The 27,533-nt window shown below is 53.6% G+C and overlaps 9 protein-coding genes across 9 annotated transcripts; 4 read left to right on the forward strand and 5 right to left on the reverse strand.

Annotated features, from left to right (window-relative positions):
* The first annotated feature begins 4,644 nt into the window (after positions 1–4,644).
* On the forward strand, positions 4,645–7,122 carry QC761_306980 (uncharacterized protein). Its single transcript, XM_062877837.1, has 2 exons — positions 4,645–5,407; positions 5,471–7,122. Exons 1-2 carry the CDS (start codon positions 5,372–5,374, stop codon positions 6,920–6,922), a joined length of 1,488 nt encoding a protein of 495 aa, XP_062733652.1. The 5' UTR covers positions 4,645–5,371; the 3' UTR covers positions 6,923–7,122.
* BET1 (protein transport protein bet1) lies at positions 7,105–8,334 on the reverse strand (the record flags this gene model as incomplete). The annotated part of the gene is made up of 3 exons (XM_062877838.1): positions 7,105–7,732; positions 7,822–8,055; positions 8,324–8,334. 3 exons carry the CDS (start codon positions 8,332–8,334, stop codon positions 7,432–7,434), a joined length of 546 nt encoding a protein of 181 aa, XP_062733653.1. The 3' UTR covers positions 7,105–7,431.
* A 1,296-nt stretch (positions 8,335–9,630) lies between these two features.
* On the reverse strand, positions 9,631–10,140 carry CHZ1 (Histone H2A.Z-specific chaperone; the record flags this gene model as incomplete). The annotated part of the gene is made up of 3 exons (XM_062877839.1): positions 9,631–9,800; positions 9,870–9,882; positions 9,982–10,140. 3 exons carry the CDS (start codon positions 10,138–10,140, stop codon positions 9,631–9,633), a joined length of 342 nt encoding a protein of 113 aa, XP_062733654.1.
* A 616-nt stretch (positions 10,141–10,756) lies between these two features.
* Positions 10,757–11,620, reverse strand: QC761_307010 (uncharacterized protein; the record flags this gene model as incomplete). Its single annotated transcript, XM_062877840.1, has 2 exons — positions 10,757–10,820; positions 10,872–11,620. The coding sequence occupies 2 exons, from the start codon at positions 11,618–11,620 to the stop codon at positions 10,757–10,759; spliced, it is 813 nt and encodes a 270-aa protein (XP_062733655.1).
* Positions 11,621–12,224: 604 nt separating this feature from the next.
* Positions 12,225–14,271, reverse strand: PHO80 (Pho80p cyclin; the record flags this gene model as incomplete). Its single annotated transcript, XM_062877841.1, is given in 3 exon segments — positions 12,225–12,795; positions 12,846–13,422; positions 13,435–14,271. 3 exon segments carry the CDS (start codon positions 13,661–13,663, stop codon positions 12,225–12,227), a joined length of 1,377 nt encoding a protein of 458 aa, XP_062733656.1. The 5' UTR covers positions 13,664–14,271.
* Positions 14,272–15,217: 946 nt separating this feature from the next.
* Positions 15,218–18,290, forward strand: QC761_307030 (uncharacterized protein; the record flags this gene model as incomplete). Its single annotated transcript, XM_062877842.1, has 3 exons — positions 15,218–15,476; positions 15,527–17,253; positions 17,313–18,290. 3 exons carry the CDS (start codon positions 15,218–15,220, stop codon positions 18,288–18,290), a joined length of 2,964 nt encoding a protein of 987 aa, XP_062733657.1.
* A 596-nt stretch (positions 18,291–18,886) lies between these two features.
* On the forward strand, positions 18,887–22,896 carry VTC2 (Phosphate metabolism transcription protein). The gene is made up of 2 exons (XM_062877843.1): positions 18,887–21,621; positions 21,693–22,896. Exons 1-2 carry the CDS (start codon positions 19,288–19,290, stop codon positions 21,777–21,779), a joined length of 2,421 nt encoding a protein of 806 aa, XP_062733658.1. The 5' UTR covers positions 18,887–19,287; the 3' UTR covers positions 21,780–22,896.
* Positions 22,041–24,926, reverse strand: QC761_307050 (uncharacterized protein). Its single transcript, XM_062877844.1, has 3 exons — positions 24,871–24,926; positions 23,058–24,786; positions 22,041–22,994 (listed from the first exon to the last, which is right to left on the reverse strand). Exons 2-3 carry the CDS (start codon positions 23,511–23,513, stop codon positions 22,263–22,265), a joined length of 1,188 nt encoding a protein of 395 aa, XP_062733659.1. The 5' UTR covers positions 23,514–24,786; positions 24,871–24,926; the 3' UTR covers positions 22,041–22,262.
* RHO1 (GTP-binding protein Rho1) lies at positions 24,631–27,200 on the forward strand. The gene is made up of 5 exons (XM_062877845.1): positions 24,631–25,487; positions 25,639–25,666; positions 25,862–26,059; positions 26,122–26,256; positions 26,316–27,200. The coding sequence occupies exons 1-5, from the start codon at positions 25,417–25,419 to the stop codon at positions 26,466–26,468; spliced, it is 585 nt and encodes a 194-aa protein (XP_062733660.1). The 5' UTR covers positions 24,631–25,416; the 3' UTR covers positions 26,469–27,200.
* The last annotated feature ends 333 nt before the right edge of the window (positions 27,201–27,533 follow it).

A 27,533-nucleotide genomic window follows, 5' to 3' on the forward strand; every position in this document is an offset into this window, starting at 1 on the left:
CGGAACTCAATTGAGGGCTTTGTGGCCCAAAGCTTGAGCTGCCAGCTACGTCCCGTATTCGAACGCTGTGTGTAGCCACCAGACAGGACCATCACCCCACCCAGAGCCGGTCAACCACAGCCAGAATGCTGAATAGTTGTTATCAGAGGCAGAAGGTGGCCGTCAAGTGCACAGCGTGGCATCGTCCCAATTATTGGGGGACGGGTCTAGAATGTCTCGAGGCATCGGATATTGGCGTGGCATGATGCATGCTCCTTGATAGGCAGCTCTCCTGAGCAATAGCTCCCAAGACTTGTGATACAATCTGGACCATCCAAAGAACGGTAGAACCCCAACCGGCGCGGGATGACGACAGGCGTGTAGCACCCAGAGGCCTTATCGTGTGTCCATGCCGCTATATTCCCGCAGCTCTGATAGGAGCACCCATCCTATCATCGATAGGCGAGAAGCGAAGCCTTTCATGACGCCTGCTTGTCCTTGCCGACATGTACCAAGCACCAAACGGCGTCGGCACGTCGTAACGCAATATGGAGGCGGGGTGGGAGGGGCGGGGGGGGCAAGACCGGGATTGGGAGTGTGAGAGCGGGGGAGGGTGTGTGTGTTCCCCCACCACTAGCACCACCACCCCCTCCATTCCGCATCCACATGCGAAATCCACCATATCATATCCACACTTCGGAGCACAAGCAGAGACGCCCGCGTTCGCCCGTGTTCGCCCGGTGCCTGCCGCCCAAATATGAATGGCAGGCGAGGAGTTGCTTGTTTCTTGGGAGGAGGGGTTTCGGCTTCGTTGTGGGATAAATTGGATGCGTCGTAGTGGTTATCGGGGCCCCGCAGTTGGGTGGACATGCTGAGTTTCGACGTCATCCAAAGATAGAGCTTCGGAAGATCCCCTTGGCGGCGCCCGAGACCTTGGTGGGCATGGAGCGGGGTGTTGGTGTTTGTCGCATGCTGGTCAGATTGTCCATTGCCTTCGATCAAAGGCTGTCGTAGTTCTCACGAGGTGGCCGAGCTCTTGAGATACCTCGAAACATATCTTGTCTTTCATCACATCGTGTCTGGGACTGGGTGTTGCGAGGGGGATGGGAAGGGTTGCCGATCCGAAGAGAACTTACCGTTAGAACTAGCTATACACTCCAAGAGTGCTGGTGCTTCACGGGTCGAGGTGGGACTCGAGGTCGAGTGGTGGTTGTTTGGAGGTGGGAGTGCGGAATCGTGAAAGAAAGAGGGAGGAGGAGGAGGAGGAGAGAGAAGGTGGTCGTGGAGGGGCGGCAAGCCTGCTTTTATGAAGAGAGCTCGGAGACGGCCGATGGCAGCAAGCTATCCGCTCTGGCCAAGGATGCTGCCCAGGAGCTCTGCGTGTTGGATCTGGGGTTCTCGTTTCTCAATTGAGGCAGAACAACCGGAGCGGGGAGCAGACGTAGCCAAGACAACCTGGATACAAGGGGGAAGATGGACGGTGGAAAGTGACCCGAGTGCTAAAGGCAATGACATGTGGCTGCTGGTGTTGAAGGTGTGTTGCTGCGAAGGGTGAGTGGGGGGAGGTGGGGAGACACCTTCCAGCTGGTCGCTTATTCGTGGGTGGGCTATTCATCCAGTGCACTCCATCTGCTACCAGCTACTCTACATCTGCCCATCTCGGATGGTCTCCCACATGCTACAATATTGAGTGGCATTCATAGCTCACTATCTATCTCCTCTCCTGCAGGTTGCTACGGTTTGTGTAAAAAGCGCGCACGCATTTGAAGCTGTCTGACGGTGTCACCGCATGGAAGAACTGTCCGTTGCCCTGGTCCGGTGGCTTGTCATCGTCCTATTCATGTCGAATGAGAATCACTGGACACCGGCAATGTGAAGTGTTTGATGTGAGTATTTCCGCGGCCACAGTAACTTTATACACTTGTAAAATAAATCCAGTAATTCCGTCTGAACAGTTTCAGGCGTAATACCTAGGAGTAGGACACATCAAGACGGACCGACCTCCTTCTCGGCGTACTGGAGAAAGTGATGATAAAGAACACGAGCCTGAAGATTCCGGTCAACATGTTCTCCGCTTCCGGCTGCCAAGCATAACAGATATTGATGAGAGATGATATTGCCAGCGAATCTGGGAGGTTGAGTGAAATCACTTGTGTAAAAGTGTTTTGCCATGGAAACACAGGCCTGATGCCCGGTTGGAGGCGTTGGTAGGTGTTCTTCATGAACACAGCGGGTTGTGCACCCCACACCATGGCCGCATCTTGCAGAACCAATAATGGACTAGCGCAAGATCCACTGGCATCGCCTGCATGCGAAGCATCCACAGCATGCTTCAGCATCCCACCATCCCTGTCCGGCGACAGGGTTCAAAAAGTTGGGCCGTCCAGTCCCGCAACATTCTCACCAATCAGATAACACCGTTTTCAAAGACGACCGGCCGATGTCGCCAGCTCAAGCGCCAAACCCAGGGCACCAGGGAAAGCGTGCGGAGGAACGTCTCTGGTGTCCCTGTCAGCCGGTATCGTTCAACATGTCCGAAAACACCAGACAGCAATCACGGCGATCCGCTTGAATAGACATGGAAATAATAGAGAAAATCGCTGACACATGATACCAGCTAGCCAGATCAACATGGGGATCCCACCATGTGCCGCGAATGGGTAGTGTAGTGTAGGCATCTTCCTCTCACCTCATAAACTCCCACTCTGTATGTCTTCCTCGAGAATGACGACTACCTAGGGAAAGCCACACGCTCATCATCGCCCCCTACACCATGCCGGAGGTTTGGACCCGTCTTGGCCCAATCTAGGGAGCTGGTCAGAAGAGGACAGAATGCTCGATTAGCGACGGATTGGCCAATGGAAGATGAATGAAAATTCATCCAAGGTCACGACTGGACGGCACTGCACTGCAACAGAAACCAAAAATGGCGAGAGAAAAAAAGCACCGCATCCCATCTGCCTGCCGCACGAAAGGGTGAACTGAGTTTCGGCACATCTGCATGCAGCTTTCTCACTGTGACCTCACCAAGTCCAACGAGTCGTGGAGAAGGCTGCTGTAAAAAGATTATCACAGAAAAGGCAGACTCTCAACCAATCACAACACACCAATACCAGCCTCAACGTTCCTTATCTCGAACGAAGGGGTGGCCCCCGCAGCCCGATCGCCTTACGCACAGACGTCACTGGTCTTTTAAGACTTGGCCGGCTCCCCCTCCTCCACCACCACCACCCCATCTCATCCAGCGAAAGGCCTGTGTTTTAAGCATATAAAGTGTGGTAGCTACTCACCCTACCTTGTCATCCCGAGATCACCGATGGTCGGCCGTATCGCCGCGGGTGGAAACAGTCCCATCAGGACGGACACTCTCGTCCACCTTCACCACACCCTCTGGCACCCGCATCATCTGAAGTTGGGAAAACGGTTTTCAGACCACGCGACAGCATCCCGCGGTGGAACGTTGCATATGTTTGGCTGTCTTCTGCTGTGTTTCCCGTCTCAGCCAGAGCCGCAGGGCCGTATTTGGGGCAGAGGATGATCCTGGCGACCTGAGACTCTTCCCGCAACGATGAACCCAAATTCCCCTCAAGGCGGGGTAGAGAGACGCGCAGTGGAACCCTGGCTTGGGCAAGGAGATGGGAGGCAAGGCTCCACTTCGTGGGGGGCGTTGCTGGAGGGTGACTGTATGAATAGACAGCAGCCATTCATCAGCAGCATGTTTGAGAGCCAAACATCTGATCTGCGTGCTTGTTCATGCCCGGAATCGCTCCACCGGAGTTGGGAGTCATCGTGCTCTCTCCTTCTGGCTTCTGAGCTGTTGCCCGTTCCGCTGGCCGAGATCGGCGGGTTCCCGGTCTTTGATGGACCTTGCCATCCAGACCGCCCGTTCAGCTATCGCCCGAGAATACCCTTGACAAGGCTACAAGGCCAGCTGTATGTGCCTTATTCCCAGCAGCTTTCCGGCCAGTCATGTTTAACAAGACGTAAGAATATTCTTTTTCCCTCTGTTCAACTGGTCACGGCAAACATTGAGCACACGACCGGCTACGCGGCTCCCTCATGTCTCCCCACGCGCAGTCTTCCCCCTTTTGGTATTGCTATTCCGAGAAATTCCGAAGGGTGAGCTCGTTAGCGTGGCAGGCGAGAATTGGCTGCATGTTCATTTACAGCGGCGCTCAGCGGGTGGCCTTCCATGCAGGTAGGGAAAGGCCCGCAAGGAGGCAATACTGAAGCATTCAGACGGAATTCAAGCTCTTGTGCAGGCGGTCAGCTTTCCATTATTACCTCACAAAAACTACGGTTTCCTGTGGGACCCTCGGGACGAAATGCCCCTGGATTTTCGTCGAGGTCCACGGATCCGAAGGGATGGGTATTTCAAATCGAGTGATCCAGGTCGCACAATCTGATAATGATAACCCAACTTGTGTTACCGTGGCCGGGAGCTTATTTGGTAAGACGTCTTTGGCTGCCATACCGGTTCTCGATAACTACCAGTCGGCTTCATCCACAATGACAGTTGTCTCGGATGGTCCCGGAGAACACGGGACACAAGCTCGACTGACTCTTCAGTTCACGGCAGGTTGAGTCGGATGCTATGAGTGTGGCGGGGCTTGTCTTGTCCACCACCACCGGGCTTGGTTGCTTTCACGAGGGTTTCCACACATGAGCTTACCCCTCGGTCTTGGTGTTGAGACGCGTTCCAATGCTCCGACGAGCGACAGAGAGAACCCGTTTTCGTGCCGTTTACCGTTGGCAAGGAGCTTTCCTTAGGCAGTTATGATTTGAAATGTCTTGAAACCCGAGGCCCAGACCACAGGTGGACGGCATCCAAACAGCACCGAGGCATTACCACTCTTGGTTCTCCCGGTGGCGAACAAAGAAATAAGGGCACCTATGGAGGGGTAGCCGCCAACAACCCCTCTATACTTTTCGTCCTGAAAGATGGCTGAATCTCAGGGTTGACCTCAGGGACCCACGGTGAGTTAAAAGCCAAGTTTCCCGGTGCGGGTGTGGACTGTGCGACCCCTGGCCCGTGGGAGCACAGACCATATCATGTCGCCGCATCGTGGGGTAAGTATCTTGTATACAGTATCAATACAGCTTGGATGGCAGAAGATGGCACTGTGGAATAAACAATTTGTCGTCATTCGTCCAGAGAGGTCGCGACTTTTGAAGCGCGACAGCTCAAAGTCAACATTCATTGTCGCAACGACGAAGCTTGCAGTCACGGTTCAACAGTTACAACCAATGTTGTGATATCACTTGGGCCGACTGATTCTTAAATTGATCATAGTAGAAGAGATCCCCAACTACTTCAGCTACCAACCAGAAATGAGGTGCAAAGGGTCGACGTTGCAATTAATCCATAACTGATAGCGAACTGTCCGCAACCATGTTCTCTACTTTACCCGACCTCACCCCCCGAGATGTAAGCCCCCGTTTCCTCTCCCTCCTTTGCATTCTATTACTAACCCTCTCTCCTATAATAGAGCCACTCCTCATGGTACACCTCCCCCGCCGCCCCCATCCCCCCCAACAATCCCACCACCCCTCCACAGCCTTCAACGAATCCTCCACCACCCTCGACAACAACTCCCTAGTCCCCCCTCCCCCTCCCCCCAACTCCCGCCACAACAACAAATCATCCTCCTCCACCAACTTAATCATCGACCGCTCCTTGTTAGGCCGCCTAAAAGCCGACGAGGACCTCATCCGCCGTCGCCAAGCCCACATCGCGACCCACGGCCAGCAATGGCTTAAACCCCCCGGTCTAGCCAAGACATTATTCCAGATGAGGGAAGAGAGACGTGAACAAGAGGAGCACGCCGAGGCGGTAAGAAGGGAGATGGTAGCGCAGGAGCTGGCCGAGGCGCAAGCTGCCGAGGAGGAGCAGGGTGTTGAGGAAGGTGAGGAAGAAGAGGGGATGGAGGTTGATTTGGATGGTGAGATTCCCGAGGGGATGGTGGACATGGAAGAAGAGGATTTAGATGATGAAATTCTCGAGGGTAATCTTGATGATGATGATGACGATGATCTGGATGATGCGGTGCCAGGGGAGGATTTGGATGATGAGATACCCGAGGGAGACTTGGATGATGATATACCCGAGGGAGGGGGGTTTGGGTATGATGGTGCGAGTGATGATACGGACGAAGAGGAGGGGGATACGGAGCAGAACATCAACAACACTTTTCAAACCGCGCAGTTTGACACGTCGGGAGATGAAAGCAGTTCTGTCGACCCGAACGATGTTTCGCTTACCGAGGTGCAACAGCAGCGCCGGACGGAGAGGAGGGAGCTTCAGTCACGGGTGGCTACCGTTCGTGCGCAGGAGCAGAGGATGAGAGATCTCATGGCGCAGCAGAGCCAACCGAGACATGGGAACAACAACAGTAACGACGATGATTTGTATGGTGGGAATGACAATGACGACAACCACTACCGCGACGGAGGAGCGAATGACATGTTGGAAGAGGAAGACCTTGTTTCGTCTCGGCAGTTGGAAGGGGGGGTTGAGTCGGGGGATGATATGGACATGGAGGCTGACCTAGACGACGAGATTCCTGACGCGAGCGGGATCAGTGGGGTTAGCGGTGGTGCCGGGTTCGGGATGGATGGGGCGGGTTATGAGCATACTGACTCTGAGGCTGAGCTTAGCGATGATGGGACGCAGGGGAATGTTAGTTTTGCCAGAGGCGGGGGGAGTGTTAGACGGCAGCAGCAACAGCAGGGGAATTTCAGGAGCAGTGCTGTTGGCCCACCGCCGCAGCAGCAGCAGCAGAATTTCAGGAATAGTGGGGGGAACTTTAGGAGCAGTGGGATGGGAAGGTTTGATCCTAGGTCGAGTCTGAATCACGATATTAGTGGGTTTTTGAGCTTGGACGGGAGTAGTATGATTGGGAGTAGTCCTCATGCTAGTTTTAGGAGGAGTCGATATGGTTAAGAAGGTTGGGTGGTGGTGGTCGAAGAGGGAGTGTTTGTGGTTTAGTTCAAGTATGATACCCATTTTGTTTGTCTTAAACTGAGAGTATGGCGTATCGTTATGGAACCGGATTCATAAGGCTTTTTTGAGTTTTGTATTACACTGATGAAAGGCATGGAAGAGACGCGAAACTGGTTGAGGTAGTCAAGCATTGCATCCCATTTTCAGTCACGCCCTGGCAGCATATCAAAAGTGAGAAAAGAATCCATGTACCACTATTAAATAAATTTGTAAACCAAAACATTACCAGGCCCGCCATAGCATGTCGAACAGAGCTTTATATAACTGGATGAAGCCAAGAAAGCAGAGTCAAACCCAAGCGCCCATGCATTTTTCACATCATTCTCCCACCCCTTTCCCTCCTTTCGTATTCATGTCCATCTTTTTTTCCTTTCCGCCCTCATCCACACTATTACTTCATATCCTTTTCCCCCACCAGCCGTCCATCCCATCAGTCTAGGTCAAACAGGCTAAAACAACCATACCCAAACAAACAAGACAATCACCGCCGCGAAAAACGCCAACCAAACCCTCCACCCAACCCCCGTCCTCTCGGCCATGACCAACATCCTGTTCATCGTCCCCCTCAGTCTCAATCTCGTGTTATCAAAGCCCTCGTTCATCTTCTCCGCCAGCGCCGAGCTCTCCCTGATCTCGTCCCCAATCGCAACCGTCATGTCCTTGAGTATCCGGACCTTGCCGAGGATGCCGTCGACCTGGGCGTCGTTTTGGGATTCGAGCTCGTTGAGGACCGCGTCTGAGTATTGGCCCCTAGTTCCAGCCGAGCACCTTAGCGATTGGAACCACGAACAAACAAAGAAAGGTAGGGAAGGGTTGGGAAAGGAGAGGGGGAAACACACTTTCGATTTGGAGTCGCTGACCGATACCCGCCATTGCCGGAACTCCCCTCGCCGATTCCTAGTGATGAACTGCCATTGTTGCTTATGTACCCCCCGTAGCCATACCCGCCGCCTGCTCGGCCGGGTTGGGAGTTGAAGGTTGATGGGGAGGCGGTGCGGGAGGAAGGGCCGCCGGAGTAGCCTTTGAAGAGGTCGGAGCGGGAGTCGCGTTGGTGGAGGGTTGAGGAGGGGAATCTAAGGGGGGTGTTAGTTATTGCTGGTAAGAGGGAGGTGACCGTGCGGCGCGCCTCGAGGATGGGGTTGTCGTAGGGTGGGTTGCGCTGGCCATCGGGGTTCATCACGCGGCGGCGGTTGCGTCGTCAAACTGGCAGAGTGAAGCCATCGCGGATTCTTTGCATTCAACGACGTTGGTGTCGCTGTCAAGAACCGTCGCGCACCACCCCATCCTATTCCCTTCGATGCGCGCGCGCGTGCGCAAGCAGCAAAAAGCCCAAAAACTCACCGAGAAGCCATCTTATCCTACCCCCTATCCGGTCGCCGGATAGTATTCTCTAGGTATTGTTCGTTGTATCGCAGCGCTATCTCCCAAACGACCCTCTATCCATTATTATCCTTTCCCCAAACTGTGGTGCTCTCTTGTTTTGTCGCGAGCAGGAGTTGTTCGTGTGTTGTTGTAAGGTGGAACTTTTCCCCCAGCACCTGGCCTGATCACAAGGATTTAAGGTTTAGACTACGTGGTTGCTGTGTAACTACCGGGTAGGTGTTCTTTAGGACGTACGTTGCCTGCTGCGTGCGCGTGGCCTGTAAAAAGTGTCCTTTGTCCACCCCAAGCTTTCCACACGATGTGACTGGCCAGCTTTTAAAAAGAGCCTCTCCCAAAACTTATTGGGGCAAAGGGGTAAAATTAAAAAAACCAGCGAGAAAGGAGAACTTTTTTGTTGGCCAATTGAAGTCTCGATTTATTACAGCAAGCAATCCAACCCTTAAGGGGTTGGCTACCGGCAACGGAGCAGGAAACTAGAAAGTGTGCTCCGTGTTATGGTCCGCTAATTGTTGATCTCCAATCACTTGCTCTGCAAAACCCCTATTAGCTGCAGCTTTTACTATGCACATTGACATCTTCACTCTCAAGGTCCAACTGACGAGGCAATGCATGTGAACTCTCTTCCCCGTTGGGCTGAAAATGGATCTCAACAAACTCTGGGCATTCCCCAGTGGACCAAGCCTTACCAAAGCCAAAAATAAAATGCAGCAGGGGTAGTGCCGACGTTGACAACAGCTCCCTTCAGGCAAAAGGAGGGGAACCCAGAAACACGGTATTGTTTACGAGGATGCAGCTTGACGTTCCATGAGGGGTGAGATGCGACTTGAAGATGCGCTTTCGAATTTCATAAACCGCAAGCCACATCCAATCCATAGCCGGAGAGAGCTAGACAATTCCCAGATCGCAACCCTCTCTACAAGGGTCGCATCCTCCTGTATAGCAAGCCCCCTCTGTTCAGACTACAAAAGTTTTTTCTGTTCTTATAAATTTGACCCCTTCTGTCGAAACCCATTTCCCAAAACCACCCCTCCTGTGTATCGGACTAGATGAAATCGCAATGTTTTATGAAAAAACCACACAACCAAATCATCCCTCCTGTATAGAGACTGGCGAGAAAAGAAGCCATGGGCCCGGATCTGGTGTTTCTTCCTCAACATCATTAAAGGCTCATGCTCATTTTAGTGTCGTAAATCAAAAAACGATGCCGCAAAGAAAGATCCGAAAACGTCAGAGAGAGAGAGAATGAAAGTGACGCTGTGGTGAATTTAGGCGTCCTTCATCTCCTCATCCGGAGCCTCGAAGTCGTCATCGTCCTCCTCGTCGTCATCGCCCTCGGGAGGGTTCTCCTCGGCGGCCTTGGCGAAGTCAATGACCTTGCCGCGGGTGCGACGGCCAATGACGTTCTCGAGGTCGATCTCCTCCATGCCATCCTCCTCTGTGAGATGGTTATTTATGCGACTCGATATGACGTGGGCATGCTTTGTTTTGATTTAGGTAAACATACCAACTTCGGCCTCCTGTAGTAAACGCTGTTAGCAAGTTGCCCCTCCTCCAAAGTAATAATGCGACTCGCGAATCGCGCAAGTGTCTCGAGTCGCAGCAAAAAGAAAACATACCTCCTCGACCTCCTCCTCATCGTCATCATCATCATCGTCCTCGACCATAGAGGTATCATCAACTGGCTGCTCGGTGCTCTTGCCCTTGCCCTTGAAATCGGTCTGGGCAGCGCCAGCCTCGGCAGCCGCAGTGGGGTCTGTAGCACCGTTGGAAGCCATATTTGCGATTTGTTAGTAGTGTTGTGTTGGGATTGCAAGGTAGAAAACTCGCGAGTCGGACCGTGTAGAGTTTAAGGTTTGGAGTTTGCGTGTAGTGACAACGCAGAGCGGGGGCAGAGTAGAAGGAAAGTAGGGGTGGAAGTCGTGGCAGATGGAGATCTGATGGTCGCTGGCGCAGTGAACCTCTCAGCTTTATTATTGGAAAGCTTATTTGTGGGGCTGAGGTGCAGGCGAAACTGCGCTAAACTTTATCGGCTCGATCACCACTGGCAACCAGCTGACAGGGGTCCGAGAGCTGACGGCAGTAGCCACCAGCTAGCCCACTGTGTGAGGGCTTGCGCTGCGCTGCGTCGCGCAAAGGCCATCGAATGATCAACAAGTCTAGAGCGGTAGCTTGCCGCCGACCTGTGAATCGGGACGGGTGATTGTAGAGAGAGGAGCGACAGCTTGATCAGAGAAACCAGTCCGTGTCCATGGAAAAGAACAACAACAGCGCCTCCCTCTTGTTGAATACACAAACAGACCACCACACGCCATGATACAAGCCCCTAGAAAAAAGACAACAGAAAATGCCATAATGAATGCCAAAAACTCATGATGATATGCCCAAAACCTCTCATTTCCCATCTCCACCACCTCCCAGCAGCAAAACAGCACCCAAAAGAATCGCCCACCAGTACCTATTCTCACGTTAGCACACCCCCATAATATCATCCATCATCGCCACCCACTTTTGAAGAAAACTTCTCTCCTCAACCTCCACCTTCCTCCCCTCAGCGCTCAGCACAACCGGCTTCCCCAACCCCGGCTGCCTCCCCCTCTCCATCCCCCTAACCACCACCCTCGGCCCAAAATTCCTCGTCTGCCCAGCATCAACCCTCACCCCCCTCACCACAACCCCAACCACCTCCTCCCCCTTCTCATCCACATTCAGCACAAAGTTCGGCTGGTACCCCTGCCCAAAGTTCTCTACCGACACCACCGCCGCCGAGGAGGCCCATCTCTCTGTTTTCTCATCATACACCCCAACTCTAACAAGCTTCGTCTCTGGGTCGAATTCGGGGGGTTCATAGCTCAGGACGGATGGAGCTGGCGCATCCTCCTCTGAGGAGGGGTTGGTGGAAGAAGAGGGGTGGTAGTTTAGTTCGGCGAGGAGGACCGGCGGGGAGGAAGATGAGATGGGTTGAATGTAGACTGGTGCTATGCGCCCGGTGGGAGGGGAGGTATAGGTAACATCGTCGTCGTATTCTTGGGCCGTGACTGCTGTTGCGAGGGCCGCGAAGGCGGAGAGTAGGTGGGATGGCTTCATGGTGGGCGGTTTGTGTTTCGGTTGTCGGTTTGGAGACAAAAGCCGGCCGAGATTGGAATTGGATTGGTTATGATGCTCCAGGTCTTGGCGTCGAGCTGAGGTGCACGTCCCCCCAAGCTTTTGGGCCAGCCGTCTTGGCACTGTGCTGAGGGATTGGCAGGGATTCATCATAGTCTTTTGAACAACTGAGAATAAACGATATCATCATCGTTTGGCTCAACAGTCCAAAAATACCGTCGTCTGATGTCTTCAACAGCACTTTTCCGAATTCCACCACCATAGTCTGAGAAAAACTAGAGACCTGTAACCTGATCGCTGTATTCAACGCTATATGCATATAAACCTCTTCGCTTCTCGTGGTATCTTCGCAACATCTTCTCTCACGCTTCTATGTCACCAGGAGCCTATCCTAGAATTCTTATATTCTTCTTCTTTTTTTTCTTCTCTCTCCATCCAAAACCCGATCACCGCGCTGTTTTTTCACGTCTTTAGCGGCTTTCGCTTCCAAAATGGCCGCTATAGCTTCCCGTATACGGCGACGATCTGATTCCTCCAGCTTTTGCGCTTGTTTACAGATTGGGAAAGGCCCGGCTGCCATTATTGCGACTCCATGCCTTGGCGCACCGAGGCTAAACGGCGGGTTCTGTGGATCGTATATGCTGAGAAAATCGATCGTAATAGCCGTCCCAGTCCAGTTTGCCGTGTGACGCACGTGAGTTGCTTCATTCTTTCCCCATGGCAAAGACGCCAGGAAGGGCTCGCCAAGCGTAAGCCCCTAGCGATATCTCAAAGGTGAACGCCCTTCTTCCGATTGTTTGAATCGTGGTGATTGCACGCACTGGCTCCTTGTCTCCTCGTCGTGGCCCCCATCATTATCACCATCCTCGTCGTCATCGTCCTCTTCGTCGAGCACATCGCTGTCATCGTCCTCTCCCTCGTCTTCGCCGTCGTCTTCGAGTGGAATCTCTTCTCGTTCAAGCACGTATCCTGGACACCGCTCCACAAGTCCCTTGTAGTACGACACAAGTATGTCTGGGTTGGGGACAATTTTCCAGTCCACCCTGTACAGGAACTCGAGCTCGAGCAGTTTCAGCTCGTTGACTTTTATTCCCCCGACTTTAGCGTAGGTCGAGTTGTTCCAGAAGGCGTCTGAGAGGCCCTTTGCTGCTACCGTGGCAGCCGTGATGAGGAACCGATGCACGGTCAGCGTGTTGATGGTGAATTCGGGGTAGCAGGCACATAGTCGGTCGATATAATAAACCATGGAGAGTAGAAGTGGTGGGCTGAGAGTAGCATGTCTCGCTAGGCGGTGAAGGTAATCCAAAACGGAGATGCCAGGCGCCGTACTGGAACAAGTCAGCATGGAACTCGGACATTTGCAGCAGCAGCAACATACCGTGAGTGAAATCGTGTAAGATTGCCTGACTTCAGAGCAAGCACATCGTTGGTTTCAATAAGCTCTCCAAGCATATGCGCTATCAAAACAACCATATCTTCGGTGAGGCAAAATTCATATTTTCGTGGCAGTTCTTTCGACGGCAACTGTTCTGGCCTTGCGCGCTTGCTAGAGGGTGAGGGGTTTTGTCCAGCATCTCGTGATGGCGATGCGCCTCTGCTCCCTGGCCCCTGGGAGTTTCGCCGTTTTGAGGGTGAGGCGGCTACGGCCTCGGTATGCTGGTGCTGCTGCTTCGCAACGGCCGGCGGGACGGGCTTCTTGATCGGGTCCGGTGTCACCGCCGCTGCTGGTGCCGCTTGGGCAGCGTAGTGGTCGCCGGGAGCAGCCATGGCTTGTGACTGTGTGGTCGGCGGGGTTTGGTGTGGTTGGGCTCCTTCGGGTTTGGTATGAGATAATGGTTCCCCCGTAGCATAATTGATACGTTCCATAGGTGAATACTGGGTTGCAGCGTCGACGGCTACATAGTGTTTCGAGGGGGGGATCGCGGACGCTATTGTCGTCGAGGTGGTAGTGGTAGCGGTAGTGGTAGCGGTAGTGGTCGTGGTTGAGGTCGAGGGCCCAGCTATTGGGGCAGCAGCAGAAGCGACGGCGGATGACAATGGTGATTGCGATTGTCGGCGAGACTTGGCAACAGCCTGGACCCGGGGAGAAGACTGTCTGGGCGAGGAAGCGGGAACATAGTGGCTTCCAATGTTGGGAAAGCTGCTTCTCGGGGAGGCATTGACAGAGGAGACGACCGGGGACGGTGTCAACATCATCCCAAGCTCTTTCCTCCTGCGAGCGCAGGTGTATGCGCGGTCGATGTTGTGAATGGGAAATCCTGCGGCAGGCCGATCAATGGCGCGGTGGGGCTCCGTTGAACAACGTTTTTCCCCACAATCTCATAGGGCGGCTGCTGTTGGGGACGAAGTAGGCCGAACAAAAAATGGCTCTCAATGGCAAAATCGGATCTGGTGAGGATTTTCCTCGAGATATCTATTTATCGTCGTAGATATCTGTTTCCGTATCTGTATCTGTATCGGTATGTGTAGCTGGATCGTCAAGACTGCTGTTCGGATAATACGACAAAGAGATTTCCTGGGCGGCTCTATGTTTAGGTAGGTGAAGATCGCAGCTGAGTGGGAACTATACGCGGTACATCCGATATCCGAACAGGTATTTCGCTGAAACCGAGTAGGAGGAACGTAAGGAAGTCGTGCGACGGGCGGAACAGCACCAGCATCTGATATTTATGACTGCCCCTTGCCTTGTGGATGGTTGTGCAGCAGTACCTAAGCAGGCGGGCTGGGTAGCTGAGCCAAAGAGATCGTCCACACGGATCACGTTTTCATGTGAGGGTAGTCGACTTGCCGGCAGATTCAAGGCAAGGTGAGAGGCCTGGGGCAGCCCAGGACTGGCTGCGGATGGAGACCCGGGGCCTAGAAACCGGGAAGATGGCTTGGCGTTCTGGAAAACAGAACTGACAGCAGAGCATTGCCTGGGCGGTGACAGCGAGATGTGTCAAGGCCCATGAGGAGACCGCCATGTGTTGCCCTGCTAGTGCTCTACAGATCTCACCGTGACACATGCACAGCCAGGACACTTCTATCAGAGGCGGGCAGTGCCTCATGTTCAAATCAGAGTGAGGCCGACGACTGGGAGGCTGGAACCCAGTTGCTTGCTTGCCCTGGTTTTGGGGGAATATCTCTGCCCACGGGTTGGAAGCTTCTATCTCCTTCGCCTATTCCCGCTGGTCTCGGCGGCTCAGTAGACTACCTTACAGCTGATCTTGAAGCCGTGAAAGTGACAGATGGTGATATCTTGGAACAGAATGGGATTTCGATGCAATGGGATCTCTTTGCTTATCTTATCACAGCCCCCCATGCCATCGGCAGCCGCGAGCCAGGGAGCCAGGCGACCCCAGTCCAGACCACCTGCCGGGGCCGGGCCGGAGTGGGGTTCCTAGCTTGCTCCAATCTGCATTCAATCATCGATTGGTTACGCCTTCCAGCTGTCGAACTTCCATCGCAGCAGTTGCATTCGATGAATGATTTAACCACATCCCAAAGCACCCAGACGCACCACACGGTCCCCCTTACTCTCAACATCTCAGCCTATCGATTACTTTTGTTCATTATTGCCCACAGACTCGTCGTCTAGCCATTTGCTCCCCATCATTCCCATCTTTACATCTTCAATCCGCCCGCGATACAACCAATACCGTACAACTACATACTCCGACGCAAAGAACGACCACATACCTTTCCACGAATCAGTCTCTATTGGCTGGTCACCCTTTGATCAGCAGCTATCAGCAGAAATCCGAGCTCGCTATGACGATGGCCCAGGCCTCGAGCCCTCCAGTGCTCACACCGCACAAGATAACTAGAAGCTATTCAGAACAGGTTGCCGAGCTTCGAGCAATCAAGGACAAGTGTATTGGTCACCTGCAAAACAAAGAAGAATGGGTCGAGAAGGGTATACTGGGGTCTATCCTCCAGGCGTTACAAGGTAGCGCTCCGTCATACGTGCGGACAGAGGAGGACTCTGTTCGTCTGCTGTGTCTGGAGCTGCTTGCAAGTATCTCAGGTGGCAAGTATCTCTTCTCCCAAGCGGCTGCTCCCGGTGCTAACGTTCGTCAGGGGGGCCACAATTCCTTGACCCCCTTCATGCGGTCGACGTTGTCCCAACAGTCCTATCTTATATTTCTCTCGCCCACCCAAACTCGCCCCGGGTCGTTCTGACAGCCCTCCGCATCATTCGCAACATGACCGAGGCAACGAGTGCTGCTCTCCCAGGTCACGATGATCTCAACATATTGGCCGATGCTCTATTCAGACCGGAACATCTCGAGTCCCTTCATGCTATTCTTACACAACCTTCTGCCGATTCGGTTATACAAGAGCAAAAGCGCTTGGTCTTGAGTTCGATTGCCCGGTTATGTTATAAAGAGGAACATCAAAACGTTTTGGCCGACAGTGGTGTTCTGGATGCGCTCGCGACGATACTGGCCAGTTTCATTGTGGCCCGAGGCGAGGTCATACCTGGAGCGGAAATGGTTGCGGAAACAGATGGCCTAGCTGACATGATTCCAGCCCCGGCTCCCCGAGGGGCAAGTCTCGCCTTGACGTTGGAAGCAATATCGGCCATCATTTGCAACTCTAAGTTCCGTTGCTGCATGTTTGTGCTTTCTCCGGCAATCCTAGCCGTTCTCCCTTTGATCGACTTTACCCCTGCGTCAGCAGAACCAAGGGCTCCTGGTGCTGGCGGTGCCGCGGGCAAAAGCCACGGGGCCATGGACTATCTCCTGCCCCTAATGCCCGGTTCCCAGTCTAGGAGCAGTTCCCAGGTTGCCCAGCTTCCTCCCTCCAGTTTGTCGCGGAATGCTTCGTCAAACAGGCGCTCTCAGACATACAAATTTACTGGCCTCGATCCCGCCAGTGAGGACTCGGATGCTGACAACCCGGAGAGTCCTGTGGTGCCCTGGCTTCTCAATCTTGTGCGGAAGACAAGTGGGCTCGAGAGGGTGGCAGCGGCTTCTGTTCTGACGTCTCTGTTCAAAGCCAACCTCACCCGCCTGGACCGAGAACAGGAACTGGCTTACCTCCTTGTGCCTATACTCTGCAATCTGATAAGGGATCATATGAAGGAAATTCCTCCGTCGATTTACACGACCACATTTGTTGACAGTGATACGGAAAAGGACTGGGCCATTCTGGAGAAAACACCGGAAGTGTTGGCGCGCTTGGTTGGGGGGAGCGAGATCTTGCAGAAGTCTGCTCATGAGTGTGGCGTAATCAAGACAACGGCCAAGCTTCTCAAGGATGCATATGAGCTATTGGCTTCGCCGTTGATCCCGAGCCCGTGGACAGCATTTCCCCGTCAGAGTATGGTTTCGGAAGGGAGCCCTCCATCGTGCCAACTCGGACCGCCGGGGCCGGTCCCATTGTACATCCATAGGATTAGGATGAGGTACAGTGCGCTGACGCTCGTGGCGGGGATGTGTTCATCACGAGAGGATTACCGCAAGGAGCTTGCTTCCCAGGAGCTGGTTCCTTTTATTGTCGAGTCGCTTGCGGTACGACCCGGGAAGCCCCAAAATCGAAAGGGGAAGTCGGCTTCCAAGAAGGAAGGGAAAGATGGGGCTGAGAGGTTGGCTTATGGACAGAACCCCACCAGCGTGATTCTGGCGGCCTGTCATGCGTTGCGGTGTCTCGGGCGATCAGTCAGTATTCTAAGGACGACCTTTTTAGATCACGATGTCTGGCAGCCTGTTTACAAGCTCATGAAACACCCCGATTTGGAAGTGCAAATTGCAGCTTGCAGTGTTGTCATCAACCTCTTGGCAAGCTCCAGTCCCATGGTTGAGGTAAGTTTTGTCCCGAATTCTGAGTGGTTGATCACATGTACTAACACTCATTTTACTAGCCTCTTCTCCAAGCGGGTATCTCCAAGATCCTCTGCGAACAAGCACACTCTCACGAGCCAGGGCTGCGTCTCAACGCGGTCTGGGCACTCAAGCACTTGATCCTCGAAGTCGACAATAGCCGCAAGAAGCAACTCCTGGAGGAGTTGGAACCCGGGTGGCTCATCCAGCTGATCAGCGATGACACATCCGAAGAGGGTGCGCCGTACACGCGGCCGCGACGCTCCACGGATGCTGACGAAGACGAGGATATGGACGCGGAAACGACAGAGGAAGAGGAGCCTCACTTGTGGACATGGCGGGGCATGGATGGAAATCCTCGCAGGATGAACTCGCCGCGGATGCAAAAAGCGAAAGAAAAACTCGATATGCTGCGGAAAGCGGACCTGAACCCGGTGCGGAAAGCAAGGAACGACATGATTGCGATTCAGGAGCAGGCGCTGGGTTTTATTCAAAATTTCATCATGAACCCGAACACACCGCAGGACCAGACGGAGCTGGTGGATTACTTGTTTTCGGAGCTGGGGGAGAACAGGTTGTTTGGGATTCTGGCGAACAAGCTCAAGGTGCGGGTGGTGGGGGCGTTTGGCCGGAAGTATTCCAAGGGGAGGGACACGCTGGCGCTGTACCCACAGGCGAAGATCATTATGGCTATCACGTTTATCTTGGTGCACATTGCTGCAAGTATCCCCAGGCATCGACAGTTGGTGATTGCGCAGACCGAGTTGTTGAAGCTGCTGGGGGGCAACCTCGACAACGAATCGGTGGATGTGAGGAGAGGTCTTTGTCACTTGTTTGAGAACCTGAGCGTCCTGGAGGATGATGAGGACAGGCAGCCTTGCGCGCAGAGGGCGTCGGAGCTGGCTAAGCTTGGGGTCTTGTCGAAGCTGGAGGGTTTGGAGACTAATGATGCGGATCTATATGTGAGAGAAAGGGCGAAGGCGGCGGTGGCTCAGTTCAAGACTCCAGCAATGGCTTAGGGAAAAGCGTGGAAGTTGAAAGAGCAGAGGCTAGTGAGAGACTGGACTGAGCTGGCGCATCAGAGTTTGGACCTCACGACAGAGGGGTTGAAGTTGTTGGGAGATTGGTTGTATGGAATGCGATGAAACTGGAGGAAGATGGAAATCGTGATTTTTTTTTGTTGTTTGTTTTTTTTGGAGTTTTTGGTTTGCTTGAAGTATGAAGTATATATATGATATGCCAAAGGGTGGTTTGGTGATGGGGAGGAGACGGGGAGAACCTTGCACACATGGAGAGGCTTGAGTAGTTTACTTGACGTGGAGGGATCATGATTACATGCCAGTAGCGAAACAATACAGCTTTTGTATGACTTATACGCTGTGATTTGTTTATGAACATGAAGAGTCTAGATTTGCAAGTTGAGTTGCATGTGCTGAATATATCGCCAAGAGCACGTGGGTGATCCCAGTGGTCGATTGGCCAATGGCTGGAGCTGGAGGACTTGACAGTGAAGCTATCGTGGTTGAAGAGTACTTTGAGGTTGATTGTTGATAGACATGTCACAGCATCGAATTCTCACAGCAAATATTTTCAACACGTTACATAGAGGTTTGAAGTCATACATGACTTGTATTGCTTTGAACAGCGCCGAAAACCAGTTGATGATCTCTGAATTCAAGACCAAATTCAAACTTTTTGTAGCCTCTAACGCCCGCACCAGGGGCAACGGGTACTGTGGGGAAATGTTTCTGTGCCATCGCGGCGGGGCCTGGTTGGTTTATGACGAGACACCACTCTGCACTCTCCAAAACCGCCATCTTCATCGCAAGCTTTCTCTTTCCAACTGTATTTTTGTTTCATCATTTTCCCCGACCTTTTGTCTCTGTGGCACCAGCAGGTCTCTCCCTCTACTGTTAACACGAGACTCTACTACATCATCTTCATTGCTCCCCCAAATCAAACACGCACCCAACAAATAACACCGACGCCTCCAACGGGAGAAGGCGACAGTTCACGATGCGCTTCGGCAAAACCCTCCGCCAGTCGGTCTACCCGCCCTGGAAAGACCAATACATCGACTACGCCAAGCTGAAATCCATCCTCCGCGAGGACAAGCCCGACGACGAGGACGAGCCCTGGACCGAAGAAGACGAGAACCGCTTCTGCGACGAGATCTTCAACACCCAGCTCGAAAAAGTGGCCAAGTTTCAAGAGGCCAAGATTGAGGAGCTGCGCAACAGGACGGATGAGGCGGCGGAGAAGCTGAAGCATATGAATGAGCAGCAACAGTCCGAGGAGGGTGGCGAGGGTGATGCTGCCCAGGAAGAGGGGGACGAGGGAAAACATGAAGAGGTGGCGGTGGATAAACAGAAACTCAAAGAGATGGAGGCAGAGCTGGATGGGATCACAAACGAGGTCAAGGAGCTGCAAAAGTATAGCAATCTGAACTATACCGGCTTTTTGAAGATTGTCAAAAAGCATGATCGCAAGAGGGGGGATCGGTACAAGATTCGGCCGATGATGCAGGTCAACTTGTCGAACCGGCCGTTCAACTCGGAGCAGGCTTACTCGCCGTTGTTGAACAAGCTGTCGTATATGTATTTTGCGATTAGACGGTTTGAGGCGCCGGATGCGGGGGATGTGCTGCCTATTGATCCGGACAGCCAGCCTGAGACGCACAATGGGGAGAAGTACACGGCGCACAAGTTTTGGGTGCACCCGGATAACTTGTTGGAGGTCAAGACGTACATCTTGAGGAGGCTGCCGGCGCTGGTGTATAGTGAGCAGTCGGCCAAGGAGGTGGATGGGAAGCAGGACCCGACGATTACGTCGTTGTATTTTGATAATGCCAAGTTCCAGCTGTATTCGAAGAAGGTGGAGAGGGAGGCGGAGGCGAGTTCGTTGAGGTTGAGGTGGTATGGGCAGTTGAGCGCGAGGCCGGAGATCTTGCTGGAGCAGAAGCTGTTGCATGAGAATGGGACGAGCGAGGAGAGGAAGTTTGCGATCAAGGAGAAATATGTCAGGGCGTTTCTGGATGGGGAGTACAAGATGGAAAAGTCGGTTCAGAAGATGGAGAGGAAGGGGCAGAAGGCGGAGGATGTGGAGGAATTTAAGGGGACGGCGGACGCGATTCAGGAGTTTGTGAGGGATAACAAGTTGGAGCCGTTGGTGAGGGCGAATTATGTGAGGACTGCGTTTCAGAATCCGGGGGATGATCGGGTGCGGATTTCTATTGATACGGACATTGCCTTCATCCGGGAGGACACGCTTGATCGTGACCGGCCCTGCCGCGATCCCAAGGACTGGCATCGGGCGGATATCGACAATAGCAACATGACCCACCCGTTCAAGAACATCAACCAAAGCGAGGTCTCCCGCTTCCCTTACGCGGTGTTGGAGATCAAGCTCAAGGAGGACGTCAACAACAAGCGCGGCCGTCCAGGCTGGATCCAAGACCTCATGGGCTCCCATCTTGTCCACCCCTGCCCCAGATTCTCCAAGTTTGTCCAGGGCGTCGCCTCTCTCTTTGAGGACTACGTCAACCGCCTCCCCTTCTGGCTATCGGACCTCAACACCGACATCCGCAAGGACCCCCAGCGGGCCTTCCAAGAAGAGGAAGAGCGTCGCGCCCGCAGAGCGGAAAACGAGCAAGTGGTCGGGTCATTCCTGGGGACCAAACTGTCGTCGTATAAACCTTCCCGCTCGTCCCCAGCAGCAAAATCCTACCTCGCCGACCGGATGGCGACCGACGCTGCTGCTGCCGCCGCCTCCCCAAAGTCAGGCGTTACAACCTCCAATCAACAACAGGCCGTGTCCACCCCCGCCGGGGACGAAGCCGGCGAGTCCTCCCAGTCCCAACCCCTCATCCCCCGCGAGAACCGCGAGATCAACTACGGCACCCTCTCCTCCGTCCTCCCCGGCTTTTCCCTGTCCAAGTACAGCAGAGCCAAACGCGCCCGCGAAGCGGGCATCACCTCCCTGCCCCCTGGAGTGACGGAACCAAAGGAGTGGATCAAGAACTCTGGCCCGTTGCAAATCGAACCAAAAGTCTGGCTGGCAAACGAGCGGACGTTTTTGAAGTGGCAGCACATCTGTGTATTGCTGGGGGGGTTGGCGATCAGTTTGTACACTGCCTCTGCGAGCTCGAAGGGAGGGAACTTGCTGGGGGAGGTGATGGGAATGGTTTTCTTGGGTGTGGCGGCGTTTACGGGGGGTTGGAGCTGGTGGGTGTTGAGGAGGAGGAGGGAGATGATTATGGGGAGAAGCGGGAAGGATTTTGATTTTGTGCTGGGGCCGATGGTGGTGGCGGGTGCGCTTGGGGTGGCGCTGGTGGTGAATTTTGGGATTGCGGTGAGTACACTAACTACGCTTTTGATTGAAACCGGAGGGGGGAAGGTTGTGTGCTAACTTGTGTGATGTAGTATCAACAGGCTTTTGAGAAGCATTGGGGGGGTGATGGGGGGCATCATGGGAATCGGAGTGGGGTTGATATGGGGGATTTGAGGTGAGTAGAAGAGGACCGGTATGAGTGATAGCAGGAGTCATAGTAGGAGTTGTAGGGGGAGTGAGATGGGTTATGAGAGGATAGTGTTGTTGTGTTTTGGATAGGTGATGTTGGATGTCTGTGCGGTTCTGTTTACTTTTTTGAATCAGGGGTTCAGGGGAGAGTTTTTTTTTTTGCAAATCATAACATTGACAAGCGGTATTGTATATTTGCATGGGAGGCAGGGGCACAGCTTAGATTGTATAACAGAGGAGGGCCTCAATATCACTTTTAACCATGTGCTTCGTGAAATGGCATTTCTTGTGATTTCTCTTGTTCCGCCCCTTTCTATATGCTACATCAGTTATCGTTACAAAGAAACATTCCCGTATCAAACAAGGCCGTTCCATATGTTTTTACACTTTCAATACCCTCCCCCATTCACGCCATTTTCAACCCAGGGGTATCTTGTTTTGATATGTATGTACCTTACCTACACATGATGGTTCTACACCTTTGGTTGGTCCACCGGCGCGGCCCCCTCGCCGCCCTCTATCGATAAACTCTCCACCGCCTTCCTCAACTCCTCGTCCTGCTTCTTCCTCTGCTCCAACTGCGCGCTCACCAAGCCACCGCTCTTCCTCAGCGCCTGATTCTTGGCAATAACCCTGCCAATCTTCTCCAACATCTCATCCGTCAGCACCGGCTGGCCCCTCTCCCGTCTCAGCTCCCTCAGCTTCCTATTGTACTCCTGCACCGGCTGCAGCATCGTGTCGACGCTCTTCCTCCTGGCCTTCTTCTCGTCCTCCTGGGCCTGAATCTTGGCGATGTACTCCTCCGTGTGCCTCGTGCGGAACTTGCTGTAGCGGTTGCGGAGCTCGTCAATGACCACCTCTGGCATTGGTGGACGCAGGAGGGTGGGGATGTAGGTGCGTTCCTCGACGTCGATGCGGAGGGTGTCGATTGGGTGGTCGCTGTGCTTGACGGGGGGGACGGCGGGCCAGGGGATGGTGACGTTGAGGCCGGGGACGAGGCGGGAGAAGAGGGTGCGGCGCGTGGGACGGTCGTAGGAGATGTTCACGGGTTTGAGCTCGCGGACGATGACGTCGCGGACGTGGCCGGAGTCGGGGTGGGGGAGGGGGTAGACGAGGCGGACGGCCGAGATGGGGACGGCCATGGCGATTGGTTCTACTGGGGAGGAGCCGGGTTCGCGGAGGTATTCGGGGATTTTGACGTTGGTCTGGGGAAAGGAGGGTTAGTCATATGCTGGGGAGGGGGAGGGGTTATGGTGGAGGAAGCTCACCTTGAGCTCGTCCTCCATCTCGAGGACCATGGTGCTGGTTCGGATGGTCTTGATGGGGACGATCTTGCCCTTGTAGGGGCCCTCGAGGATGACTACACGGTCTCCGGGGGCAAGGCAGAGGTTCTTGGAGCCGCCGGCCCAGGCGCAGCGGGCTTCCTTTTGGGCGGGGGTGAGCTGGGAGTGGAGGAGAGCTCTGTCGACCGAGATGGCGCCGTATGGGTTGCCGAATTCGTTGAGCTTGCCAGTGTCACGGTTGGGGGCGATGGGGCCCAACTTGAGGTCCTCGTTGCGGCGGATGATGGCCTGTCGCATGTCCTCGCCGACTTCTTCTCTGTGCCTCTTGATCTCCCTCATCCGCTCCTTCTTCTCTTGCTGGTACCGGCGCTGGGTCTTGCGCTTGATTCGTTTTGTCACCTGGCGCTCAGCCATGGCAACCCGGCGGAGGATCTTGTCCATCTCGGGCCGCAGACGGTCAATTGACCGTTGGTGTGCTGGGGAGTGGTGAGGGGAGCTGTGTTCGTCCTTTTGGTCGGGGGGGGAGGGGGGTACCGGGGCGGGCGAGTATCACATCCGTCGGGCGCACCAGCAGCGAATCTCAGAAAAGTTGACTGACCAAAGCCTCAATTCGTGCCATCAACGGTCCGTGTGTGCCCCGTGCACCCGGCGGTTGGAAATTTTTACGGCTGACCGAGAGAGGCCTGTCAGCTGGCAGCTATGAACATGGCCCAGCGACCCACTTTCTGAGATATGCTGCATCTGCATCATCGAATGCTTTTGTCATGCTATACATGGAGAATGGATCACTATGTCAAATATCAAAAGGGGTTGAACCAACAGAGATCTTCCGTGCAGCTGCGGATAAGACACCCGGACGAGTTGACATTCGACACGCTCGTGTTGTGATCCTATCTGCACATCAGACGCCGACCAGGCCGAATCCCAAGTATCAGGTCCAATCTGACTGCCTTCTCACGAGTTTGCAGGGCTGACAAGCAAACAAGCTGATGCTGAAATGGCTGGCAGTTCGTTCGGCTTTTGTCCCGTTATGCAGCTCCCCGGGTTGCAGGCTGTAGGTATGGCTTGGGAAGTCCTATGGCTGTCCCTAGGACTCCAGCGTTACGACCCATTATGACCCACACACTTCTCACTTGACACCGTAGGAGGGCAAAGACGGTGAGCTTTCTCCTCGGTCTTTGCAGATCTCCTTGTTGGGAGGTAGCCAACTGATGCACCCATCACATGCCTCGACTGTTAATAATGGATGTCATCGATGTTCGAGGTCACTGTTTCAGAAGCACAGATATTCCGTAATGGCAAGGCTGAAGGGAGTTATGCTGTGAAAGGATAGCCCCCGTTCTTAAGCCTTGTGCAAGTGCAGGTGCTGTGCTTCTGGTTGATAGGGGCGTTTTTTTTTGGGCGGGGGGGGGGGAGGAGCGGGAAACTCTCCCAATCGGTCGGGAGTCATAGAATTCAAGACATGTGCTCCGGCTGGTGCAGGACAGCCCTGACAATCGCATCATCGCATTCGTGGTAGGCAGCCGTGGCGATATTCCCACGTTCTTGATTGTGTTGATGGAAGAGCGAGGCCCGCCGACAATCCGACCCCGTCTGCCCGTTCAAGATTGCCTGTCTTTCAGGGGCTTGGGATCTTTGCAAGCCCAGGGCAGAAGGCTGGGGCCACATTGGTGCACGTTGACGGGAGCATCTGCCAGCCAAGAACACCCGCTACCTAAGATATAGTTAGTCCATAGCTAAAAGTTCAGGACTCGGAGCCCGTGATGCTGTCGGTCCTCCGTAGGTAAAAAGCCACTACCTGTCAGTCAGCAGGAAGAATAAAATAAACAATTTAGAGCACTACAACATCACGAGAGAGGTGATTAAATAAGACCAAAAAGATAACCGGCGACCTCCACCACTGCCCTGCTGAACAGGGAAGCTGAGCCCAGACCAAGCGAACAGCACTTAAGCAAGCCCCCCCAAACTTTTTGTCCACTCAGAGGCCCCCGTTTCAGGCGCGCACCCACTCGTCCTCATCTTCCCGGCTCCCCCCAACGCACTGTTGCCGTTGCCCTTTCTCTGTCGTCAATTGAAAGCGACTTGATCTTCTGCTCTTTTCCACCTCCACCCTGCAACCTTCCATCTCTCGCACTTTTGCTGCATCAACCACCCACGAACCCGACCAACTGCACCCAGACAGAGGCTCTGACTCCGCCTCCGCTCTCTCTTTGGCATACAGATATCACCGCTGTTCTTCTTTTTGTTGAACATCACCCGTCTCCCGGCCTCGCAGCTCGACACGTCTGCGACCTCCCAAACCAAGCCAAACCAAAACACTCTATTAACCTAATCACACGCAACAATGGCCGCCGAGCTTCGCCGGAAGTTGGTTATCGTCGGTGACGGTGCCTGCGGAAAGACGTGCTTGTTGATGTGAGTAGCCTTCCATGATGCCCGTTGTGTCATGTCGGATTTAGTCCTTTCACCGCCGCAACCATGACCTTGGCCGCGTCGTCATCAACATCATCATCATCATCAACCCCCATCATCCATCATCTACAGTTACTGACAGGTTTCGTCGCAGTGTTTTCTCCAAGGGTACCTTCCCAGAGGTAAGATTCGAACTACTTTCACCCTCCCGTGCACGCTTCGATTGCCCATCACGCCAGCCCCTGTTCGCTATTGACCGCCTCTGCAACTTTTCTGCCCATACCTGGGCGTTCGATGACGATCAAGACAACCGCACCACGGCACTTGGATCGCGCTGGCACTGCCCTTCAACTATCAATTACTAACAAAACCTGCAGGTCTATGTCCCTACCGTCTTCGAAAACTACGTTGCCGATGTCGAGGTTGATGGAAAGCACGTCGAGCTCGCCCTTTGGGATACGGCTGGCCAAGAGGATTACGACCGTCTCCGCCCTCTCTCTTACCCCGACTCCCACGTCATCTTGATCTGCTTCGCCATCGACTCGCCCGATTCCCTCGACAACGTTGGCGAGAAGGTAAGTTTATGCTTATCCTACCATATTACGCTTAGACGTTACTGATGTAATTCTCTCGATAGTGGTGCTCCGAGGTACACCATTTCTGTCCCGATGTTCCCAAGATCCTTGTTGGTTGCAAGAAGGATCTCCGTTTCGACCAGAAGACCATCGAGGAGCTCCGCAAGACCAGCCAGCAGCCCGTGTCTCCTGAACAGGTATGTTTATGCAAGGATCGTCCCCCACGACAACAACAAAAGCTGACAAATATGTGCAGGGTCAACAAGTTGCCACCAACATCAAGGCCACCAAGTATCTCGAGTGCTCCGCCAAGACCAACGAGGGTGTCCGGGAAGTGTTCGAGTTCGCGACGCGGGCCGCGTTGATGAAGAAGTCATCAAAGAAGAAGGGCAAGTGCGTCATCGCCTAAGCGCAACCATGTGCTCTGCAGATATACCCCTAGCAATCTGTCGACCTTTGCCGCACCAGGCCTCTATACCCAACACCCTCGCACCCAGTAATGCATCACAGTGGGGACATTCCCTCTCGGAGAGGCAGAAACAGCTCACCCGACATTCTTGGAATATCACCACCCGCCGTCGACCGTAGGGAGGATAGGATGGGATTTATGCTCCAGGAGGGCTACGCGGAAACGTGCGCAAGAACTGGGAGGGAAACACGTTTTTGGCCCATGAGGCGGGAGAGGAGTGACAGAACGCAAAGCAATATTTTGAAGCGTCTGCCTCATAGCAACTATTGTGTCGGTTTGGAGATGGGCCGAGTACACGCAACTATTTGGGCAGAGGCTCTGCCGTAATCCACACCACCTCCTTCCTCTCTGTCTGACTCTCTGTCTCCCCTTTTCATCTTTTCCAATAACTCTCTACGTATTGTACCTCTCTGTTCTCACTTTTTTCTAGCTAGCTATTTAGTCAATGTGGTTTTTTTTCTCTTTTCTGGACTTGGACCGGGCCTTTGTCGTTTGTTGTGGGTTGTGCCACCTGCTTGCTTGTAAAGTCTTTGGGTTGTGCGGTCTGGACTTTCACTGGTCGGTAGGCTAGATCATCATCATTGAATACACGGTTTCTCTCTCTTTTTTACTCTGCTGGTTACGTCATTTGTTGCGGAAGATTGTTGACCATGTTATCCACGTAATGTTGTTTGACATACGAGATGCGAGCGAGATGGGTGTGAACAATAAAAAAGGGGGGCTGTGTTTTGACTCCACTCGGCCTCTCAGGTTGTCCCTTGCGAATGCTCAGCAGGTGAGGAGTGGCTGTGCTGATTTGCTGTGCTAATTGCTGAATTAAGGAAGGGTGGATATGTTGGGCGGGGGGTGGTTCATCTTATTATCTTGGGTTGAATAGTTTACAGTTTTGTGAAATGAGAAGAAGGCTTGATTTAGGAGGGGAATACGAACGAGGATGGTTTAAACTCATTTTTTTGGCTTTTCTAAGCTATAGGTTCAACGTCGTGGATGTATTATTATCTTGTT

The sequence above is a fragment of the Podospora bellae-mahoneyi genome, chromosome 3 (genome assembly GCF_035222275.1).
Source record: "Podospora bellae-mahoneyi strain CBS 112042 chromosome 3, whole genome shotgun sequence".
In the NCBI taxonomy this organism is placed as follows: Eukaryota; Fungi; Ascomycota; class Sordariomycetes; order Sordariales; family Podosporaceae; genus Podospora; species Podospora bellae-mahoneyi.

Bases quoted from the DNA above. Each gene is read 5' to 3' on its own strand.
- VTC2 (XM_062877843.1), top strand. From the start codon at position 19,288: ATGCGCTTCGGCAAAACCCTCCGCCAGTCGGTCTACCCGCCCTGGAAA. The intron at 21,622-21,692 runs GTGAGTACACTA...TGTGTGATGTAG, and splicing joins TGGTGAATTTTGGGATTGCG to TATCAACAGGCTTTTGAGAA.
- QC761_306980 (XM_062877837.1), top strand. From the start codon at position 5,372: ATGTTCTCTACTTTACCCGACCTCACCCCCCGAGAT. The intron at 5,408-5,470 runs GTAAGCCCCCGT...CCTATAATAGAG, and splicing joins CCGACCTCACCCCCCGAGAT to CCACTCCTCATGGTACACCT.
- QC761_307050 (XM_062877844.1), bottom strand. From the start codon at position 23,513: ATGGACAAGATCCTCCGCCGGGTTGCCATGGCTGAGCGCCAGGTGACA. The intron at 22,995-23,057 runs GTGAGCTTCCTC...TCCTTTCCCCAG, and splicing joins AGATGGAGGACGAGCTCAAG to ACCAACGTCAAAATCCCCGA.
- RHO1 (XM_062877845.1), top strand. From the start codon at position 25,417: ATGGCCGCCGAGCTTCGCCGGAAGTTGGTTATCGTCGGTGACGGTGCC. The intron at 25,488-25,638 runs GTGAGTAGCCTT...GTTTCGTCGCAG, and splicing joins GGAAAGACGTGCTTGTTGAT to TGTTTTCTCCAAGGGTACCT. The intron at 25,667-25,861 runs GTAAGATTCGAA...CAAAACCTGCAG, and splicing joins CCAAGGGTACCTTCCCAGAG to GTCTATGTCCCTACCGTCTT.